Source organism: Phytophthora cinnamomi (genome assembly GCF_018691715.1).
Source record: "Phytophthora cinnamomi strain GKB4 chromosome Unknown Contig8, whole genome shotgun sequence".
NCBI classification, from domain to species: Eukaryota; Oomycota; class Peronosporomycetes; order Peronosporales; family Peronosporaceae; genus Phytophthora; species Phytophthora cinnamomi.
In genome coordinates, this window is record NW_027150941.1 from 1 (window position 1) to 14,282 (window position 14,282).

At 53.0% G+C, this 14,282-nt stretch overlaps 6 protein-coding genes across 6 annotated transcripts; 1 reads left to right on the forward strand and 5 right to left on the reverse strand.

Moving 5' to 3' along the window:
• Positions 1 to 1,492: 1,492 nt before the first annotated feature.
• Positions 1,493 to 3,040, reverse strand: IUM83_11577 (putative transmembrane protein; the record flags this gene model as incomplete). The annotated part of the gene is made up of 2 exons (XM_067936148.1): positions 1,493 to 2,250; positions 2,617 to 3,040. 2 exons carry the CDS (start codon positions 3,038 to 3,040, stop codon positions 1,493 to 1,495), a joined length of 1,182 nt encoding a protein of 393 aa, XP_067798588.1.
• Positions 3,041 to 5,904: 2,864 nt separating this feature from the next.
• On the forward strand, positions 5,905 to 7,505 carry IUM83_11578 (putative transmembrane protein; the record flags this gene model as incomplete). The annotated part of the gene is made up of 2 exons (XM_067936149.1): positions 5,905 to 6,878; positions 6,950 to 7,505. 2 exons carry the CDS (start codon positions 5,905 to 5,907, stop codon positions 7,503 to 7,505), a joined length of 1,530 nt encoding a protein of 509 aa, XP_067798587.1.
• A 67-nt stretch (positions 7,506 to 7,572) lies between these two features.
• Positions 7,573 to 8,877, reverse strand: IUM83_11579 (uncharacterized protein; the record flags this gene model as incomplete). The annotated part of the gene is made up of 1 exon (XM_067936150.1): positions 7,573 to 8,877. The coding sequence occupies one exon, from the start codon at positions 8,875 to 8,877 to the stop codon at positions 7,573 to 7,575; it is 1,305 nt and encodes a 434-aa protein (XP_067798531.1).
• An 879-nt stretch (positions 8,878 to 9,756) lies between these two features.
• On the reverse strand, positions 9,757 to 10,482 carry IUM83_11580 (uncharacterized protein; the record flags this gene model as incomplete). Its single annotated transcript, XM_067936151.1, has 1 exon — positions 9,757 to 10,482. One exon carries the CDS (start codon positions 10,480 to 10,482, stop codon positions 9,757 to 9,759), a length of 726 nt encoding a protein of 241 aa, XP_067798643.1.
• Positions 10,483 to 11,211: 729 nt separating this feature from the next.
• IUM83_11581 (uncharacterized protein) lies at positions 11,212 to 11,631 on the reverse strand (the record flags this gene model as incomplete). Its single annotated transcript, XM_067936152.1, has 1 exon — positions 11,212 to 11,631. The coding sequence occupies one exon, from the start codon at positions 11,629 to 11,631 to the stop codon at positions 11,212 to 11,214; it is 420 nt and encodes a 139-aa protein (XP_067798557.1).
• Positions 11,632 to 12,326: 695 nt separating this feature from the next.
• On the reverse strand, positions 12,327 to 12,725 carry IUM83_11582 (uncharacterized protein; the record flags this gene model as incomplete). The annotated part of the gene is made up of 1 exon (XM_067936153.1): positions 12,327 to 12,725. One exon carries the CDS (start codon positions 12,723 to 12,725, stop codon positions 12,327 to 12,329), a length of 399 nt encoding a protein of 132 aa, XP_067798558.1.
• Positions 12,726 to 14,282: the final 1,557 nt, after the last annotated feature.

Here is a 14,282-nt window from a genome sequence, read left to right on the forward strand (position 1 = left end):
ACCCACGTTTTATTTCATCGCGGACACTCACGCGTTCGTACGGTTGGCGTCGTTCCCGGGACTTCCCCGCCCCCGCCTCCATCGTGTCGACGTCCTCGACTCGGCCAGGCGCGGTGTCTAGAAACAATATCCGGTTGCAGGTCGCTCGTTTGCGCAGACACGCCTCCACCTGATGAGCGTCTATTCACGCGAAATGTGAGTACTAGTTTCCGGTACTACAGTTTTAAAGACATCTGGTATCCTCTCAGATAGGAAGGCAACCCCGCACTAAGTTATGTACGGTAACGTTGCTTTTCCACCCTGGCCAACCAATTTAAATATTATGTATTTCGAGCAACATGGACGGTCGAAAACATGCAGTTACCATGCATAAGTTATAGGCATGTACACTCTCATACGGCAGTGAAAAGGTCATCACTCGTACATGTATTGCATGTAATACATGTAATCGACCAGACGATGTACTATGTATTTACGTGGGACACCGACTTTGGCGAAGAGGGTGACCGGTTTTTAGAGCTCTGCTCGGAGGATGCTTCTTGCAACAGCCGCTTCAAGAAGCCCAACACGTTGCGAATAACCCTTAGCAGGGATGGCAAACAAAATATGGAAGGATTTTTCGAAATAAAAATATCAAAAAATATTTTCATTTTCATTTTATGAATTTGTTTTACCATTTTTATACATCAAACCCCGCTGAAACGGATCGTCTGGAGCACCGTATAACACAGTAACTACCTGAATACTGGCCTCATCGCGTGGGCTGCCGCCGCAGGCTACTTCAGCTTCAAGGTGGCGGAGCCGACCATGCCGATCGAGGTCAAGACACCTGAGGACTTCAGAGGCGCCATCGGCGAGAAGCAGCCGACCACCGTGCAGTTCTCGGCGCCGCGGTGCGGTGGTTGCAAGATGGTGACCTCCCAAGGTGACGCAGCTGACGGAGAACGAGTTCCTGGCCATCAAGTTCCTAAAGAGGAGCTGAAGAGCGTCTGCAAGGAGATTGACGTGGACTGCTTCTCCACCTTCCGCGTGTGCAAGGACGGCGAGATGACCGCGTCGCACGTCTGCAAATATAGGGCCCCACCTAATAGAGCGCTGTTGTCAGATTGTGTCTGATACAAAACGAAGTGTTTTATTTTCGTACTTACACGAATAAAAATGAAAAAATATTTTTTTTCACGGATAAAAATATTTAAATATATATTTTTTTTGCCATCCTGCCCTTAGCGGGTTGCTGGCAGATTTCGACAAGAGTCCGAACTCGACGTGCGCGGCGATCAGTAGTAACACCAGCACTTAACCCTACGTAGCACTTGTTGCATCTTTCTCAATCACGATAATCTAACTTGCGCTTGCACCTGGCGTTTCTTTCGCACGCGACTCATCATTTGCTTCCTCAGGCTTCTCGAACGTAAAGCAGTGCCCAACAACACGCTTTTGTCCGGGTTGAGCACTAAAGCCGTCGCAACTTTCTTGCGCACTGATTCCTTGATTACAGGAATGACGCTGGAGGTGCTAACAGCTTCACCTGACGAATTGTCTTGACTGGTTGCTGTATCTGCCCCTCGGCGCCCTCTTCAATGGCAATTTCAAGGGTTTCCAGCTCGCTAAAGCGGAATTGCTGACTCCGGCAGATGTAGCTCAGAGCAGCGTAGAAGAAAAACATGAGGACCTCATGGCCTTGCACGGAAATCCACTCCCAGATGTGCCAGCGATTGTCCGACGCGGCCAGCGAAGCCACAGTGGCGATGAAAATGTAGCCCTTCTGAAGTCGTCGATAGTGGAGAAATAGCGTTCCCTTCCACATGACCACCGACGTGTCGATGTTGACCTGCTCTCCGATCCTGTATCGCAGTCGAAGCATCTTCAAGTTCGCTGTCGCGTAATAGTGGATCAAGAACACAATGGAGAACCACGAGATACCCCAGATGACAGCGATGCCGATGCTGTCCACGTCCAATTGTTTCAGCATCACGAAAGCTATAGCCCATTCTATAGCTACGCAACGAATACGGATCGTGTCAATCCGGTCCAGCGTTGCCTGTGTGATACCCCAGCCTGCAGCGATGAATAGAGCTACCTCGGCCGACACTGCTAACGCCACAGCCTGCGCTACCAGCGTCACGACAGCTAGTACATTAAACTTTGGACTCGCAAAATACCCTGCCGTGGACTTTGTGGCGAAGGATAAAGCCGAGTAGACGAACTGTGTCAGCGGCACCCTCATCAATTTGTAGTGCAAAGCTACCACTGACCCAGGTGGCGTAGCGTACAAATGCACCATTCCAAACAAAGCCGCAAGCCCCCACACTACAGAACTGGCGCCGTAAAACCCCACCAGATAGCTATCAGACTGCCACAAGCACTCGCCATCCTCCGTGCACAAATTCACAGCCACAGTCCCCAGGACAACTTGGTTCGCAGCGGGGAAACTTCGCATTCCTCCGACCAGAGCTTGCGTTCTGTATCCGACAAGTATGGGTAATTTTCGGGCAGTAGAAGCACGCGTTTCCGTCGGACGCTGGCGGAGGGTACTCCAGACATGATCTCAAAATGCCCTCGTCACCTCCTAACAGTTCACATGCATCGATGTAAAATTGAGGTTAGTTGAGTTACTTGCAGTGAGGATGTCATACTCGGCTTCGCTTGTGCCATTGTCAGCTACGCCGATGATTTTCTTGGTTGACTTGTAAAATGATTTGTCATGAGACTGGTTCTCAAGGGGAAAGGACTGGCAGTAGTAGTCAAGTGTACGGTTGGGCATAGCGCAGTACGAAGGCACTGAAGTTTTGTTGGTGCTGGCCGAGGAATCCGACGGGAGGCTGAGAAACGCTTTAGCAGATTCATCGCATGCCAGCAAGTAGAGCATGATGCGGTCATCACTCTCCTGCAAGGTCACCAATGAGAAGTGAACATCGAGCTGAAACTCGAACCACCCGCCGTGTTCAAGGTCAAATTTAGCGAGGAATTCAAGCGGAGAGAACTTGCTGTCCAGGGACACTTCATGATGAAAGTCGGACTGGCCGAACAGCGTCGCCATTGCTCCTGAAGCTGATACGCGAGTCGTAGCCACGCATGATAGTAGCAGTATACTAAACGAAACAAGGGAGGTAAAAGTTGAGCGACAGCCTGGCGACATTGTGATCTCAACCTGATGGGCCAATTCTGTAGTGATGGGAGTCAAAACCTTGCGCTCGGAGTTTGGTATAAATATCGCTTTCATTTATACCACATGGATAAGGCCGTTGAAACTGAACGTTCTCCTCATTTATAAATCACAGAGGCAAACAAGTCGAGTATTTAAACAAATGCAATATCGCACTGCTTGCTGACTCCTCTGTTGTCACTTGTGTGTGTAACCCCGTTACATGTCAGCAGGATGAACATGATCCAAGGAAATTCGTAGATTATCCACTCGCGACCGATTTCATGTTTTCTTCTGCATGTATACATCACGGTGTGGTTCTAAGCCAGCTAAATGCCAGGCTAAAGTCGGCCCCTAATGATGCACAAGCGGTAAGTAGAGAATGATACAATATTTACCGCACAACATCCTCGGGTACCCGCGTACCGTTGTACTGTAGCGTGTTTTGGACGGGGTAGAATATTGATAGGAGCACGGTCCGAACAAGTCGTGGGGGTATCGAACCTTCGCTGAAGTGTGTATCCACATACCACTAGCAGCAACAGTTCGGATCCCTTAAAATGGCTATGTTGCAGATTTTATCCTTGAGCATTGCATCATCGTATCCCTTTAGCTCTGGGTAGTAAGCGCGATTCGGCATGCAGAACATGATAGTGGTACACGTGCACTCAATGAAACGAGCATGGACGATCATCTGCGGTGAAGCACAAAGAGTATTTCTGAACACAGTTCTGATAACCCCGCCCAGGAAGTCATTTGAACTCAAAATTGCACACACACACACCTTTCGATTCGGGTAGTGTCCACGAATCTTGACTTGGTACTGGTGCAGAACCTGTGAAGCGTCACCAGAAGCTGCGGTCCTCGCATCTTTGGCAGAATTCTCGAGCAATGGACTTTACATGGAGCACTTGTGTGAACTGTGTTTTTAATCTAATTGCACCTCGTTTTGGCTACTTGAGACCGTTTTGTAAGTGAACTCGATATACCTTACTTCCAAGCTAAAACCTGCACCTCGATCATTGCTGCAAAGAAGTTATCTTTACTTTAACTTCTTGTCGGGAATGTTACGCCGTTTAAACGTCTACGGAGTTCGAATTTGGACTGTTGTACATGTATACTTCGAAGTATATAAGAACGAGATAATTATGCATTCCGACAGCCTGCCCGCCTCGATATCAATTCAGAGTGAACAGACTCTCAGCATAGGAACAACAATGCGCTGATAATTCCCGAATGCGCTGTATACACTAGTGCTTCAGTCATGTAAAGGTCCAGCTAAAGTCAAGCTCCCGCAACACACCCAGCATTGGATACAGGCTGTGAGAAAAAAAATATATCGCATTCTGATCAGTATTTCCCACCACGCACCATTGTGCTCCAGAGAGTTTTGTACTGTGTAGAAAATCCAAAGGAATAGGTTGGATTGCACGATATACCACCCTTTGTCAAGCACGAAAGAGAGCATGTGTAGCATAGATATTCCGACCTTGCGCTCGATCAATACCCGATGATCAAAAGAGATACCAATTCAGCCACGCCATACACGGTCACACTTCCGATATTTGTTTCCAGTGTCTCCTCGTCAAGAGACTTGAGCTGCGGGTAATACATGCGGTTCGGCAGATAAAAGTGGCGGTCATGTAGATGGCTAACAGGATAAACGCATTACGTCAGAACTTCAGCAACCATGATGAAAGATCTGAGCGACTTACAATAAATGAACGGGACGATGACCTCTGTGTACTCGACGAGGATAATGAATTCAGTCGTAAAGACTCTTTAGAGTAGCTGTGCACTCCGCTGTAGAAATCGACGTCCCTCCTCCAGTGAGTAGGAACACCATCCAGAAGCTTTTGCTTCTGAGATGGTTCACACTCTGGTGCCTTGAATATTTCGATTTCTGCAACAGATAGTTGCGGTCCCAATGTTGGTACTGGTTGTATTCGTCTGGTTGAAGGATCCCTGGCTGCACCAGTTGAGTCTTCACTGAATTTCTCAACGTCTGGCTGCTTCAATGTTGATAGCCCGAAGATGTAGCCGTGGCGTGAGAGGCGAGCTTGAGCATGATCGTTTTCCTTGACGATTTGGAGAGCGATTTCTACAAAACTTGCCGATTGCATGGGGTGGTTATCCCGACAAGGTTTTTTGTACACACCTCTTCTGTCCACCGAGGTATTGCCTTTTGCGGGGCCACATTTTAAACGGTTAAAATCTGCTTTCGTCATTGATGAATGCGGTTCAAGCTCCGCAGTCTTGAGCAGTGGTGTCAGACCGCTATCTCGGATATAGGACAACTTGCGTTGAGGGCGTCATTTATAGACCACGTGCTCTCTTTCTGATCTCATCGTCACTCCATATATATACTTGCATGGTTCGGCCTCGTCAGCCGACAGCATTCACGAGTTTCTTTGTTATCGACGTCCCGAAATCCGATTCTGTTCACGCTCGTGGAAAGCAATAGCCCCGCCAAGCTCCACCACTCGCCCAACGCACCCACACTGTGCCATGATCATCGCTCCCTCTTGCTCCTCGCGAGCTTAGTACCCACCGCACACGGTGATATGGTCATGCCCTACGCATCAGTACCGTCGACTTCGTCCAGTGACCCCAATTATTACTACCAAGTGACGATAGCGAGTTACGCATCACGATTGCAGTACCTAGGACAGTACGAACTCGGAGACGACGGAACTTTCGAGATCGCCTTAACCCTCTTGCTTACCATCGCAGTACCGAGAGCCGACGCAGGACGCGACATGCTTTATCTTCTCGCCTGCAATGAAGACGCTGCGGAGGCCTTCCTGAATCTTCCAATGTCCGGAGATGACATGACTAACATTCATATGCCACCCTACTGTGCAATGGTGAATCGCACGTTGGATTACTACTGCCAGTCGTTCCCACTCGAGGACGAGTCTTCCGACGAATATGTGTATCAATCCCTCAAGGTTGTGACAGGTTCAATGGACGAAATGTCCCCGTCGGCGTACTCCTTGCTCGGCAACAATGATCAGGGTGCGAGTACGGATCGACGAGACTCCAAATCCAACTCGGGCAGTTCGAATACTGTGCTGTTCTTCATCGATTCTTGTGAGACGGTAGGTGGTCAGGATGGCATCCTTCGGTCGTGTCTGAACCACCCACCTGGGTCCAACTACGCTCCTGCGTTTAACCAAAGTCCCAAGGATAACACCCCATGCTTCTACTGCCCAGGCAATTACCCGTCGTCTTACATGAGCCAGATCTCTCGTGTTGCGGAGGACGAAGGGTGCATAACCTCACTAGCTCTGCCTCCAACACTCCGCGGAACAGTGTTAATGAATCTCTGCAACTCGAAGGGAGACTGCCTCGGCAAAACGACAAGTTTTGAGACGATCTTCTACGGGCTGAGCTCGCTTGTCTGGGGAGCCACCGCGTTCGTGTGGATAGTACACATCCGTGCAGCCGCGCGCGGCGCCGTCGTCGAGCTCCAAAACAAAATGAAGCTCGTACCAGTCACACAGATGTGCTACTCGTTGTTTACTTTCGTAGATCTCTACGCGGACGACAAAGTGGTGGGCACCCCGCGCAGCCTCATTCAGAACGTCGCTGTCCTGGCGCAGCTTGTTGCACTGGCAGTGTTTGCAGAGGTGGTGATTGTCATCGCCAAAGGCTGGAAGATCACGCGGCCTGCCCTACACCCGCGCGAAGTCCCATGGATCCGATTCGTAACGCTGAGCTGGGCAGGTTCGTATGCTGTGTTGAAGTACACGGGAGACAAGCAGTTGCTTGTTGTTATCGTTTGGGGCTTTCTTGGGCCAGCGTGGTGTTCATGGTATGGTACAACTCGGCCTTCAACCTGAACATGCTCAAGTACCAGCTCGCATTGGTGCGTCAGCTCAACCTGGACCCCCAGCTCACGCCCGTCTACATCAAATTCATGCTGTTTCGCCGCTTCCGCGCGTTGCTCGCAGTGTATATCACCTTTTCGTGCATCTTTGGCATCGTGGATCTTGTATACGACGCGACCGAAAATTCATCCGCGTGGACTTCACTCCTCAGAGATGAAGGGCTGACGCTGTTGCTGTTCGTAGCCCTGGGCTACACGTTCCGGTGCCGTAGATTTGCCCGCCTACTCCAGCCCTCCGCCGCGAGCAATCCCCAACTGAACGGCAGCACCATAAGATCCACAGACCAAGGTGCGATGCATCGAGGAAGTATTCTCCCGGAGCCGGTACCTCTCGAACACGAAGAGCCACCAATGAGGAAGAGCACAATTGTCGTACTCAACCCGGATCGAGCTCCGTCGTTGGCGACGAAATTTGAGTTGATCGAGGTAAAGCCGCAGAGACCACCTAAAAGCACTGCCGACTCGTAGCAGTAGCAAATTCATATCCATACGTCAGTCACTCAATAGAAACATTAAATCCAAACTGAGTCGGCGTTTAGCGTCGACGAATAGCGAATGCTACTTCGCCGCGTCGCAGCGGGTGCATCGTCGGCCCAGCCGATGCCTCTGCTGTTGTTGCTGTTGTTGCTGTTGTTGCTGCTGCTGTTGCTGCTGTTGCTGCTGCGCTGGCTGTGCTCGCTGGAGCTGGTTGTATGGGCTGAAACCTCGTCGTGGGCGGCAGTCCGAGCGCTGAAAACACGAGAGCGTCAATCTGCCGCTCCGCCAGCAGTCCTGGCACCGGAGGAGCTGGTCTGAGCACCGCGTTGCTCCTCCTCTTGAGCGCGCGCTGCTCCGACTTCTTCACCGACGTGAGCAGGCGATCCACCACGTCCTGCGGGCCCACCTGCTTCGGTCCGCGCTGGCAGACGATCCCCCGCGGCCGAATCTTCTTGCGCGCACTGGCCTTGTCGTCCGCGCAGCCGGCCACGATCTGCTCGGCGCACGTCCGCCAGCGCCAAATAGTCCTGCGGCGGGTGTTGAAGTCCTCGGGCGGCAGGTCCGGGTAGAACTTCTCGATGGTCTCGCGCACACTCTTGCAGGCCGCCAAATGCTCCAGCACGCGCCGCTTCTCGTCCAGCGAGAAGGAAGTCCTCTTGGTCCCTCGCTGGGCTGCAGCAGCAGCAGCAGTTGTCGTCCTGGTCTCCGCTGCATTGTCTGCACTGGCACCTGATCCTAAATCTGACCCGTATCCTGATCCCGTCCTAGGCTCCACGTCTTCTGCTTCGACCTGCTCTTCTTCCGGGGCGACAGACTGCTCGACTGCACTGGCGATGAGGTCCTGGATGCCTCCTTCCTGGTCCTCCTGGTCCTGCTCTCGGTCCTGCTCCTTGTCCTGAATTTGATCCACTTTACCCAAATTTTGGTCCCGTCCTGAATTTTGAGTCTCGTCCTGCCGTTCGAAATGGGTCTCTTCCTTTCTGGGCCTGCCTCGCTGGAGCACAATGGGCTCGAAGTCGGGCAATTCTTGCCCATTTTGAGTCGGAATGGGCTCGTCCTGCAGCTCCTGGGCGCCCGCGAGGCCGCGCGGCCGCGGCGGCTGCGGCGTGGGCGCCTTGGGCTTGCGCATGCGCCGACGCGCCGCGCCCTGTCGCGTGGAGGCGCCCGCCAGGATCTCGCGCGCCTTGCGGCGCCAGCTGAGCACCAGCCGCCGCCGCGCGTCGTAGGCCTCGGCCGGCAGCTGCGGGTAGAAGCGCGCGATGGTCTCGCGCACGCGGCCGGTCGCGCGCAGGTGCTCCAGCACGCGGCGCTTCTCGTCCAGCGAGAAGGACGAGCGCCGCGCCGGGCAGGACGAGCTCGCCATGGTCCTGCAGAGAGAAATGGGCTCTTCTTGGGAAATGGGTTTTTGGGTAACTTCTTTGTACACTTGTTTTGGGGTCGAGAGGAATGAGTTTTGTGGAGTAAGGTAAGGCAAGGTAGCACGATGAAGCTTTACCGACCAGTGGTCGGAATACGGTCGACGGGTAATGCATGTAATGCCTTTGAAGCGACAATGCACCGTGCGCACAGCAGATTGGGGGCGTGCTTGGTTGCTAACTAATGGTTGGTGTGGCTTGGTGGGTTCGTTCGCCTGCTCCGGCATAGTCACCAGTAGCACGATCTCAACTCGGAGTGTTGCGTCTAGCAGCTGCATCGTTAACAACTCTCTGCCAGTTGAGCTCACACTTCCGGTCCGCAGGACCACGGCTGCACTTGCGTGCCCCACGTCGCGTTAACCTACTTCCTCGACCTTGGAGACCTTCTCAGCGCTTGGTGGAGGCGACGACGCTGCTGCACAGAGCTGGGTGGCCCAAAAGCACTCAAGAGCCCTATTGTCTCCGGTTCGTTCTGTGGTCGCGCTCTGCACCTAGGGCCTGGGCCAGGCTTATCGATCCAAATTGTCCAGCGTGCACGCTCCTTTCGCACAGCGCTCTAACTCCACGCATCGCTCCACTCCTCGCTCTTCGCCTTGCCACAGCCTTTCCCAGCTTTGTCGTTTAGACGCAGTCTTTTTCGGCTCCAGCCTTGTCTATTTGCCAGAAACGGGCATGTTGAAGCGGCGACAGCTGGTCTCCTCCAGAAGCTCGCGATGGAGGCTCGACTCATGCAAGATAATACATACAAAAGTTTTTTCATGTTGGTAGGACGCGTGCTAGTAGTACTCCGTCACGGGTGAGAGAGTGAGTGGCTAATTGATTGGGGGTCACTGCTCGGCCGAGTCTCGGTCTCGGTCCGGGAAGCTCAGCAGCATGGCCGTCTCCTTCAGCTCGTCGTACGTGGGCTCCGGGTGCGGGCTGTCAGTGGCCTGCAGCGGCTCCGGGATGTGGATGTGCGGCGCGTGGCCGAAGGTGGGGGAGAGCTTCTCCTCCTCGATGCATTGGTCCCGCTGGTTGTCACTGTGCTGTTGCTGCGGCGCGGAGGCTGCCCGCCGCGAGCGTGGCGTGGTGGAGCCCTGCTTGCTGCTGCGTTTGCGCTGCTCCGAGTTGCGCTGGTTCTGGTTGGCGCGCTCGCGGTGCATCTGGCAGAAGTTGTGCAGCTCGCCGTTGCGCTTCTTGGCGCGCGGGTTCATGCAGCGCGTGCTTTTATATTTGCAGCGCAGCTCGTCGGGCGGGTCGGTGGCCTTGGCGGCCTCGGCGGCGGCCCGCTCCGCCTCGTAGAGCGGGTCGTAGGGCACGGCGATGCGGCCGCCCGAGGGCAGCTGCACGAGGCGGTGGCCGTCTCGTCCAGCAGCACGCGGATGTGCTGCTGCTGGTTGGGCTGGCCGGATGAGTCCATTGTGTGCGTGCGCTCCGGGCTGGAAAACGGCGAGTGCTGCTTGCTGGGCTGCTGCGGGTTGATTGCGAGTGACAGCCTGGCAGCGGACCGAGTGGGAACTGACGTAAGGCCGAGCGGAGACGGGCGAGAAGAAGGCGACCGAGACCGCTGTCAACGGCTGACGGAGGGCTCAGAAGTCAGCTCGAGTGACAGCACACGGGGCACAAAGGTCTCCGTTGTCGCTGCTTTGGGCGAGCGGAGACCGAGGAGCGACTGTCATCACATAGTAGCAATGGTGGTTCGCCTCGTCCAGCGTGGCGCGATCTTCTTGTCGACCTTTGTGCTTGGGTGCGAGCTCTCGGCGAAATTATCACGAGCTTTGCCGGTAGAAGCTTCGTGCGACAGCAGCTCGATCTCGGCCGCCTCCAGGTCAACGCGGTGTGTACCACCTCTCGCGCATGCGGTCAAAGGTCCAGCGGAACGTCGCGAGCGTCGTCGACAGCATTACGATCAACGGAGCGCCCGGCCTTGAGCCAATGCCAAATCCCCCACCGAGGCAATCCGCTGCCAGCGTTATCGAGGTGGTACACCACGTACCGCCCGACACTTGAGTCGGTTCGCCATAGCCTGGACTCGAATTTTTCACGCTGGATTCGCCTAGCACGCTCTATGACCGCGCTGACTCACATACAAGTACGTTGCTAGGCCTCGTGTGCACGGTAATGTGCATCGACGGCGGCCAGTCAGGTCTGTGGTGAGGCGATCGATGGCAAAGACGTCGAAAAACACACCACCAAAACGGATGAATTGGCACTGAAAGTGCAGTCTATACTCTGCCAGATGTCGTCGAATGGATCGGTCGATCGATCACCTTTGCTAACCGTTTTCCTAGATTTTGGTCGCCTCAGCTGCTGTCCTGCATGGTCTCCAGTAACAAGTCCGCCTCCCACTCGTTCAACGGTGGGTCGGGGGAGTTCACCGAGACCGGGATCGGTTCGGGGAGATCGGAGGCCTCCGTTGACGATTGTCCGCCTTGGTCCAGTTGACGGTTCTGTCTCAGCTTGGCGTCGAAGCGACTCTGGTTCGCGTTGGCGCGCTCGCGGTGGAACTCGCACAGGTTGTGCAGGTCCCCGTTGCGCTTCATGCTTCTAGGGTTGGTGCAGCGACTGCCGCTGTATTTGCACAGCAGTTCGTCCTGAGGACTGGAAACCGGGGTGACGACGAAATCCACGGGGACGTTCACGTATCCGCCTGACGGGTGCAGCACAAGTCGGTGTCCGCCACTGTCCGTGCGGTGCTGCTCGGGTGTCGACGAGTCGTTCATCTCTTTTGGTGGTCGAAAGTGTACGCGGGGTTGCACAGCGAGTGAGCGTCGTCGTCGCTTCTGATGGGCGGAATTGAAAGTGAGGGACGAGAGCAACGTTGGCGCTCGATCTCGCTGCCATTCAAGGATTAAGGAGGCCTCTCATCGAGCCACCGCCTTGATGCAGATTCACGCGGACGTCGTGTGGCATGACACTTGTCGTTGGAGCTGCAATCTGATAAAACACGGTTTTCCCAGGTGCTCCATCGCGTGGAGAGGAAGTCGATGCATTGTCATGATGGACTGCGTCTCGGTGGGGCTTCGTTTCGAAGCGGTGCTTGGGGTCGCTGGGATCCCACGTACAACTTCGCCGTAGCGTGTGCAATCAGAGCCACAGGTGAATAATGTGAGCGCGCGTAGGCGTTGCAAAGGATAATTTGCCGTCTGTGTACCCCCACGAATGGTAGATGGAGGGATGGAAACCGTATTCATCGCCTCTACAAAATACACATGATGCAAATATCGACCACCGAAAGATGCCACTTCTTGGACCGAAAAAACGCATCGTGAATACATGAACTTGCCTCCATTTCAACGCCAACAATGCAAAATAGGGTTCGTATAGTGCTACGGACCTTCGTAGGGCTATCCCCCAAGTCGAGCATACTTTGCTATGCTATTTCAACCACCTGTGCTATGGGTATACCTAGCAAGGATTAGTGCCAAGCTGGAGTGACTTGCGTCGTCGCGGCCGCCGAGCGGCGTTGCTTGGCTTCCGCGCATTGCTGCAGATACTTGGGGTCCTCTCGGAAGGCGAAAACTCGGGGGTCGACGCTCTCGACACGGGAGCGAAGCTCCAACCAATTGTTGCGAGCTAGTTCCGCTTCATTGGGTGCGGGTGTTGACCCCTGAGCGGCTTCACCATTGCCTGGCTCGTCCGCGTTTTTAGCATCCAACGGATCAGCCGCAGCAGTGTCTTTGGCGTCATCTGGTTGTTGCTCGGTGGGGTCGAGCGGGACTTTGGTGGCTGGCGGTTCCACTGCGGCGGCTTCAAAGGCAGCGGAGGCAGGTGTAATCTTGGCGCCGAAAACTGAGGCGAGAAGTTGCACCGACATTGGTAGATGAGTTGGCTGGTGTCGTAGTCGGTGAAGTGGGTGGTGAATTCAATTATGTCTATTAGGCCAGCACGACCGTTTAAGCGAGTGTCAAACGAGTCTTGGTCTGTCGAGGTTATCGGCCTACATGTATCGAACATCCACGTCGCTGTCACTAGCGTGACCAGATTGAATGACCTAAACATGACTCCTTGACTGCATTAAAATGCAGCGCGTGAAGTTAGGCGCTCTTTCACGTTTTTTTTTGTAGTCTTCAGCTGTCGGATTCACAAAGAATGCTTAGTAAGCTCAACTTTCTTCTCTTTCAGTGCAACAAATTCTCCCCAGATACCGTTAACGTTTTTTTTCTTTCTTAACTGATCATCGAAGGCAGAACAAATGCTCTCCATTAAGTATGAATGAAGAGCTCCTGCACAAGGAGGAGTGTATACCGCCTGAGGTGAGCAACGGTACCTTCGTAGCAGCAAGAAAGGGTGAAATCGAGCTCATCCAGTGTTTGCGTAATGTTACCCGCAATACGTTCGAGAATAATAACGAAGCGATTGTCGTTGCAGCTGGTAGAAACGTACAGCTCGTGATTTTTTTTTAAGGTGCTCGCATTTATTTCAAATGTTCGTAATGTTGCTATCACACACGCTACCAGAGGCGAAATCACCAAGGCGGAAATGTCTCCACCGTGACGTAGGCAATTGTCGCCAGTTTCTTGTATACTCCTACTTTTACACCGGGCTCCAGTGCAGGCACGCAAAAAGTCTCAATTTTAGAGCGCATATTTTGCATACCTGAACAATCTGAACACCTCATACAACTCAGCTAGACGGGTGGCTTCTGTAGTAGAGGGCTCTTGTTCTGGTACTCGTACCGTAGAATCTCGGGGAAGCAGTTATCGACGTCAACGTCGGCCTCGAATATGGGTAGATCCGATTAATGCTGCGGTGGATAAGTCGAAGAAACTCGTCCACCGGATTCCATCTTGTGCATTTGACCTTTCCAAACACACAAGTAGATAAGACTGAACATCTAGTTTCTATATCCTATCTATAGAGAAACTCGATAGATGTGAACACGAGTGCACCGTGAGCTCGAACGGCATTATCCGCGGAAAATGAAATGAAAAATAAGAGGGTGCATGTCATGATCAAGTAAAAACGAGTGGGTTGAACTAAACCTTGACTGCTTTTTGGTAGCACGAAACTTTACAACATAGGTGTCTTGAGGTCAATCTCTCAAGATTCATCGATTGTCAGTATTTCTCGATCAAAACGTGCGACTCAGGCTTCGAAAGTACAGCGATTTGGATGTAGAATAAAACTATCTGATGAATAACCCGGACAATTTCGGTTTATCGTACGGTCCGCGTGAGCCAACACGTCCGTATTATTGACATACTAAGTAGTTCCTTGTGCAGACCCATATGCATGTCCAGTCTTATCTAGTAGTAATACAGTGACAGTTTCAAACAGTGCTCTCTCGGAGTGTGACTGGTAAAAGTGAAGGCAAACTTTCCATTTACGCAGCTCTGCTTTAGCTCCTACTACTGTACTAGATCCGATTAGG